Source organism: Oncorhynchus tshawytscha, unplaced genomic scaffold, assembly GCF_018296145.1.
Source record: "Oncorhynchus tshawytscha isolate Ot180627B unplaced genomic scaffold, Otsh_v2.0 Un_contig_4521_pilon_pilon, whole genome shotgun sequence".
In the NCBI taxonomy this organism is placed as follows: domain Eukaryota; kingdom Metazoa; phylum Chordata; class Actinopteri; order Salmoniformes; family Salmonidae; genus Oncorhynchus; species Oncorhynchus tshawytscha.
In genome coordinates this window covers 147,501-155,000 of record NW_024609460.1, presented here as the reverse complement: position 1 = coordinate 155,000, position 7,500 = coordinate 147,501, and the positions used below count along the sequence as shown (strand labels likewise).

General features: G+C 51.5%; 1 protein-coding gene across 1 annotated transcript in view; it reads left to right on the top strand.

Moving 5' to 3' along the window:
* pde8a (phosphodiesterase 8A) overlaps positions 1-7,500 on the top strand; it is a gene marked incomplete at its 5' end in the record, with an annotated part of 53,721 nt that overhangs the window by 18,946 nt on the left and 27,275 nt on the right. Inside the window, 3 exon segments of the mRNA XM_042315422.1 lie at positions 1,958-2,028; positions 3,930-3,996; positions 3,999-4,093. Coding sequence (XP_042171356.1) covers positions 1,958-2,028; positions 3,930-3,996; positions 3,999-4,093 — 233 coding nt within the window.

Here is a 7,500-nt window from a genome sequence, read left to right as displayed (position 1 = left end):
AGAGGACTGGGACAGAGAGGGAGGGAGGGAGGGAGCGATGGTGAGAGGACTGGGACAGAGAGGAGGTAGGGAGGGATGGTGAGAGGACTGGGACAGAGAGGGAGGGAGGGATGGTGAGAGGACTGGGACAGAGAGGGAGGGTGGGAGGGATGGTGAGAGGACTGGGACAGAGAGGGAGGGAGGGAGGGAGGGAGGAGGGAGGAGGGAGGGAGATGGAGGGAGGGAGGGAGGGGAGGGAGGGAGGGAGGGAGGGAGGGAGGGAGGGGTAGGGATGGTGAGAGGACTGGGACAGGGAGGGAGGGATGGTGAGAGGACTGGGACAGAGAGGGAGGGAGGGAGGGGGATGGTGAGAGGACTGGGACAGAGAGGAGGGAGGGATGGTGAGAGGACTGGGACAGAGAGGAGGGAGGGATGGTGAGAGGACTGGGACAGAGAGGGAGGGAGGGAGCGATGGTGAGAGGACTGGGACAGAGAGGGAGGGAGGGAGGGAGCGATGGTGAGAGGACTGGGACAGAGAGGAGGGGGAGGGATGGTGAGAGGACTGGGACAGAGAGGGAGGGAGGGATGGTGAGAGGACTGGGACAGAGAGGGAGGGTGGGAGGGATGGTGAGAGGCTGGGACAGAGAGGGAGGGAGGGAGGGAGGGAGGGAGGGAGGGAGGGAGGGAGGGAGGGAGGGAGGGAGGGAGGGATGGTGAGAGGACTGGGACAGAGAGGGAGGGATGGTGAGAGGACTGGGACAGAGAGAGAGAGGGAGCGAGGGTGAGAGGGCTGGGACAGAGAGAGAGACTGTGGAACTATTCTAGAGAACAGAGTTACAAATGAACATGATCGCTATTATTATTCTACTTGTTTATTGGACACATCTTTGGAGATGGATACTGATCAGGACATGTTGACTAGTGAGGAACAAGCCAGTGTCGTGGTGTCTACAGGGTAGTCTTCCTCTCCTCATCTTCCTCTCCTCGTCTTCCCCTCCTCGTCTTCCTCTCCTTGTCTTCCTCTCCTCATCTTCCTCTCCACGTCTTCCTCTACTCGTCTTCCTCTCCTCGTCTTCCTCTCCTCGTCTTCCTCTCCACGTCTTCCTCTCCTCGTCTTCCTCTCGTCTTCTTCTCCTCGTCTTCCTCTCCTCGTCTTCCTCTCCTCGTCTTCCTCTCCTCGTCTTCCTCTCCTCGTCTTCCTCTCCACGTCTTCCTCTCCTCGTCTTCCTCTCCTCGTCTTCCTCTCCACGTCTTCCTCTCCTCATCTTCCTCTCCTCGTCTCTCCTCTCTCTCGTCTTCCTCTCCACGTCTTCCTCTCCTCATCTTCCTCTCCTCGTCTTCTTCTCCTCGTCTTCCTCTCCTCGTCTTCCTCTCCTCGTCTTCCTCTCCTCGTCTTCCTCTCCTCGTCTTCTTCTCCTCGTCTTCCTCTCCTCGTCTTCTCTCCTCGTCTTCCTCTCTCCTCGTCTTCCTCTCCTCGTCTTCTTCTCCTCGTCTTCCTCTCCTCGCCTCTCCTCGTCTTCCTCTCCTCGTCTTCCTCTCCTCGCCTCTCCTCGTCTTCCTCTCCTGATCTTCCTCTCCACGTCTCTCCTCGTCTTCTTCTCCTCGTCTTCCTCTCCTGATCTTCCTCTCCACGTCTCTCCTCGTCTTCCTCTCCTGATCTTCCTCTCCACGTCTCTCCTCGTCTTCTTCTCCTCGTCTTCCTCTCCTGATCTTCCTCTCCACGTCTCTCCTCGTATTCCTCTCCTGATCTTCCTCTCCACGTCTCTCCACGTCTCTCCTCCTCTTCCTCTCCTCGTCTCTCCTCCTCTTCCTCTCCTCGTCTCTCCTACTTTCCTCTTTTAGTCACTTTGTAGACCTCATTTAATGCAGGCTGGTTCCCGTTAGTAAAACTAGTAAAACAGTCCTGTGTTATTGGCTGCTGAACGTATCAGTTGGGTATAAAGCTCAGTGGTGGTTGAGTTTGTCCTCATGTTTCCAGGCAGTTCCCAGAGAAGACACTCCTCCATGGCCAGAATCCACTCCATGACCATCGAAGCTCCAATCACCAAGGTGCCTACGTTTCATACAATGACTTACACAACTCTGTCATTTACTACACAGTCATACAGTCATATAGTCATATAGGATATCTGTGGTACTTTAAGTTCTGTCACATGACCACTCCTAGTCCTCAAGGTTCTGTCACATGACCACTCCTAGTCCTCAAGGTTCTGTCACATGACCACTCCTAGTCCTCAAGGTTCTCTCACATGACCACTCCTAGTCCTCAAGGTTCTGTCACATGACCACTCCTAGTCGCCAAGGTTCTGTCACATGACCACTCCTAGTCCTCAAGGTTCTGTCACATGACCACTCCTAGTCTGTCACATGACCACTCCTAGGTTCTGTCACATGACCACTCCTAGTCCTCAAGGTTCTGTCACATGACCACTCCTAGTCCTCCAAGGTTCTGTCACATGACCACTCCTAGTCCTCAAGGTTCTGTCACATGACCACTCTAGTCCTCAAGGTTCTGTCACATGACCACTCCTAGTCCTCAAGGTTCTGTCACATGACCACTCCTAGTCCTCAAGGTTCTGTCACATGACCACTCCTAGTCCTCAAGGTTCTGTCACATGACCACTCCTAGTCCTCAAGGTTCTGTCACATGACCACTCCTAGTCCTCAAGGTTCTGTCACATGACCACTCCTAGTCCTCAAGGTTCTGTCACATGACCACTCCTAGTCCTCAAGGTTCTGTCACATGACCACTCCTAGTCCTCAAGGTTCTGTCACATGACCACTCCTAGTCCTCAAGGTTCTGTCACATGACCACTCCTAGTCCTCAAGGTTCTGTCACATGACCACTCCTAGTCGCCAAGGTTCTGTCACATGACCACTCCTAATCCTCAAGGTTCTGTCACATGACCACTCCTAGTCGCCAAGGTTCTGTCACATGACCACTCCTAATCCTCAAGGTTCTGTCACATGACCACTCCTAGTCGCCAAGGTTCTGTCACATGACCACTCCTAGTCCTCAAGGTTCTGTCACATGACCACTCCTAGTCGCCAAGGTTCCGTCACATGACCACTCCTAGTCGCCAAGGTTCTGTCACATGACACAAGTCAATCCCTGTAGCTGTTCCCTCCTAGAATAAAGCAATGGAGGAGCTGCTGATGTGTGTGTTGATATGTCTTTATGCTTCTGTCTGTCTGTCTGTCTGTCTGTGTAAACTGTACACAGCTGCATCAGGTTAGTTCTGGCAGTAGGAACTACCATTGTCCCTCCTCTCCTCAGTCTCTGTAGTAGAAACAAGTTGTAATAAATGTTTTATAAATAGTTCAGTAAGTTCAACCTCTGCTACTTTATCATTCAGGCTTTATTGTGTTGCCTCTTTCTGTCTCTCTATCCACAATATATTTCTTTCTTTCTCTCTATCCACAATATCTTTCTCTCTCTCCACAATATATTTCTTTCTTTCTCTCTATCCACAATATCTTTCTCTCTATCCACAATATCTTTCTCTCTCTCCACAATATCTTTCTTTCTGTCTCTCTCTCCACAATATCTTTCTCTCTCTCTATCCATGATATCTTTCTCTCTCTCTAACCATGATATCTTTCTCTCTATCTAACCATGATATCTTTCTCTCTCTCTCTCCACAATATCTTTCTCTCTCTCTCTCTCCATGATATCTTTCTCTCTCTCTATCTAACCATGATATCTTTCTCTCTAACCATGATATCTTTCTCTCTATCTAACCATGATATCTTTCTCTCTCTAACCATGATATCTTTCTCTCTCTCTAACCATGATATCTTTCTCTCTATCTAACCATAATATCTTTCTCTCTATCTAACCATGATATCTTTCTCTCTCTCTCTCTAACCATGATATCTTTCTCTCTATCTAACCATGATATCTTTCTCTCTATCTAACCATGATATCTGTGTTACCATTCACCCTCCAGGTGATCAACATCATCAACGCAGCCCAGGAGTCTAGTCCAATGCCCGTAGCAGAGGCCCTGGACCGGGTCCTGAGATCCTGAGGACCACAGAGCTCTACTCTCCTCAGCTGGGCACCAAGGAGGAAGACCCTCATACTAACGACCTGGTGGGAGGACTGATGACGGTAAAGGTCGGGGGTTAGGGGTCAATAGATGCAGAGCTCTACTCTCCTCAGCTGGGCACTAAGGAGGAAGACCCTCATACTAACGACCTGGTGGGAGGACTGATGACGGTAAAGGTCGGGGTTAGGGGTCAATAGATGCAGAGCTCTACTCTCCTCAGCTGGGCACTAAGGAGGAAGACCCTCATACTAACGACCTGGTGGGAGGACTGATGAGCCCAGGTAAAGGTCGGGGGAGGCCCTGGGGGTCAATAGATGCAGAGCTCTACTCTCCTCAGCTGGGCACTAAGGAGGAAGACCCTCATACTAACGACCTGGTGGGAGGACTGATGACGGTAAAGGTCGGGGTTAGGGGTCAATAGATGCAGAGCTCTACTCTCCTCAGCTGGGCACTAAGGAGGAAGACCCTCATACTAACGACCTGGTGGGAGGACTGATGACGGTAAAGGTCGGGGTTAGGGGTCAATAGATGCAGAGCTCTACTCTCCTCATCTGGGCACTAAGGAGGAAGACCCTCATACTAACGACCTGGTGGGAGGACTGATGACGGTAAAGGTCGGGGTTAGGGGTCAATAGATGCAGAGCTCTACTCTCCTCAGCTGGGCACTAAGGAGGAAGACCCTCATACTAACGACCTGGTGGGAGGACTGATGACGGTAAAGGTCGGGGGTTAGGGGTCAATAGATGCAGAGCTCTACTCTCCTCAGCTGGGCACTAAGGAGGAAGACCCTCATACTAACGACCTGGTGGGAGGACTGATGACGGTAAAGGTCGGGGTTAGGGGTCAATAGATGCAGAGCTCTACTCTCCTCAGCTGGGCACTAAGGAGGAAGACCCTCATACTAACGACCTGGTGGGAGGACTGATGACGGTAAAGGTCGGGGTTAGGGGTCAATAGATGCAGAGCTCTACTCTCCTCAGCTGGGCACTAAGGAGGAAGACCCTCATACTAACGACCTGGTGGGAGGACTGATGACGGTAAAGGTTGGGGGTTAGGGGTCAATAGATGCAGAGCTCTACTCTCCTCAGCTGGGCACTAAGGAGGAAGACCCTCATACTAACGACCTGGTGGGAGGACTGATGACGGTAAAGGTCGGGCGTTAGGGGTCAATAGATGCAGAGCTCTACTCTCCTCAGCTGGGCACTAAGGAGGAAAAGACCCTCATACTAACGACCTGGTGGGAGGACTGATGACGGTAAAGGTCGGGGGTTAGGGGTCAATAGATGCAGAGCTCTACTCTCCTCAGCTGGGCACTAAGGAGGAAGTGTGTGCATGCACGCCTGTGTACAGTGAAGTGTACGTGAGCCTGTGTATGTCTCTCTTTACTGTGTGTGTGTGTGTGTGTGTGCGTGCGTGTGTGTGTACACGGCCATAGCAGAGTAGAGAGAGAGTGCCAAGTTGGCAGTCTTGGCTGCTGCCCCAGAGGAAGTGTTAGATTGTCCTTTGTGCTCCAGTAGGCTGGAGAGGAAAGGCCACACACACACTGAAACACACACACACTGAAACACACACACACTGAAACACACACACACTGAAACACACACACTGAAACACACACACTGAAACACACACACTGAAACACACACACACTGAAACACACACACACTGAAACACACACACACTGAAACACACACACTGAAACACACACACTGAAACACACACACTGAAACACACACACACTGAAACACACACACACTGAAACACACACACACTGAAACACACACACACTGAAACACACACACTGAAACACACACACACTGAAACACACACACACAAACACAAACACACACACACTGAAACACACACACACTGAAACACACACACACTGAACACACACACACTGAAACACACACACACACTGAAACACACACACACTGAAACACACACACACTGAAACACACACACACTGAAACACACACACACTGAAACACACACACACACACAAACACACACACACTGAAACACACACACACTGAAACACACACACACTGAAACACACACACACTGAAACACACACACACTGAAACACACACACTGAAACACACACACACTGAAACACACACACACAAACACACACACACTGAAACACACACACACTGAAACATACACACACTGAAACACACACACACACTGAATCAGAACCACACACTGAAACATACACACTGAAACACACACACACTGAATCAGAAACACACACTGAAACACACACACACTGAATCAGAACCACACACTGAAACATACACACTGAAACACACACACACACTGAATCAGAACCACACACTGAAACATACACACTGAAACACACACAATCAGAACCACACACTGAAACACACACACTGAAACACACACACACACACTGAAACACACACACACACTGAAACAGAACACACACTGAAACACACACACTGAAACACACACACTGAACACTGAAACACACACTGAAACACACACACACACTGAATCAGAACCACACACTGACACTGAAACTGAAACTGAAACACACACACTCACACTCCACTGTCTCACACTGAAACACCCTGAATCACAACCACACACTGAAACACCACACTGAAACACACCTCCCCCAGAACCACACTGAAACACACACTGAAACACACACACACTGAATCAGAAACCCACTGAAACACACACCTGTCAGAACCCACTGAAACATCCCTCCCCCACACTGAATCAGAACCACACACTGTCTCCCCACACACCCTCCCCACACTCACACACCTGTCTCCCACACTGAAACATCCCCTGAAACTCTCACACCTGTCTCCCACACTCCCACCCCCTGAATCAGAACCACCTGTCTCCCTCTCACACTGAAACATCACACTGAAACACACACCTGAAACACACCACTGAAACATACACACTCACCACCTGAAACCACACACTCATACACACTGAAACACACACACTGACACACACCCTGTCTCCCACTCACCACACCCCCACACTGAAACACTCCTGTCTCCCTCTCTCCCTCCCCCTGAAACACACACTCCTGTCTCCCCACACTCTCCCTCCCCCTCTCACTCCTGTCTCCCTCTCTCCCTCCCCCTCCCTCCCCCTCTCCCCTCTCCCTCCCCCTCTCCTCCTCCCTCCCCCCCCTCCCTCTCCCTCTCTCCCCCCCCTCTCCTCCTGTCTCCCTCTCTCCCTCCCCCCTCTCTCCTCCTGTCTCCCTCTCCCTCCCCCCCTCTCACTCCTGTCTCCCTCTCTCCCTCCCCCTCTCCTCCTGTCTCCCTCTCTCCCTCCCCCTCTCACTCCTGTCTCCCTCTCTCCCTCCCCCTCTCACCTCCCCTGTCTCCCTCTCCCCTCTCCCTCCCCCTCTCCTCCTGTCTCCCCCTCTCCCTCCCTCCCTCTCTCCCTCCCTGTCTCCCCCTCCCTCCCCCCCTCC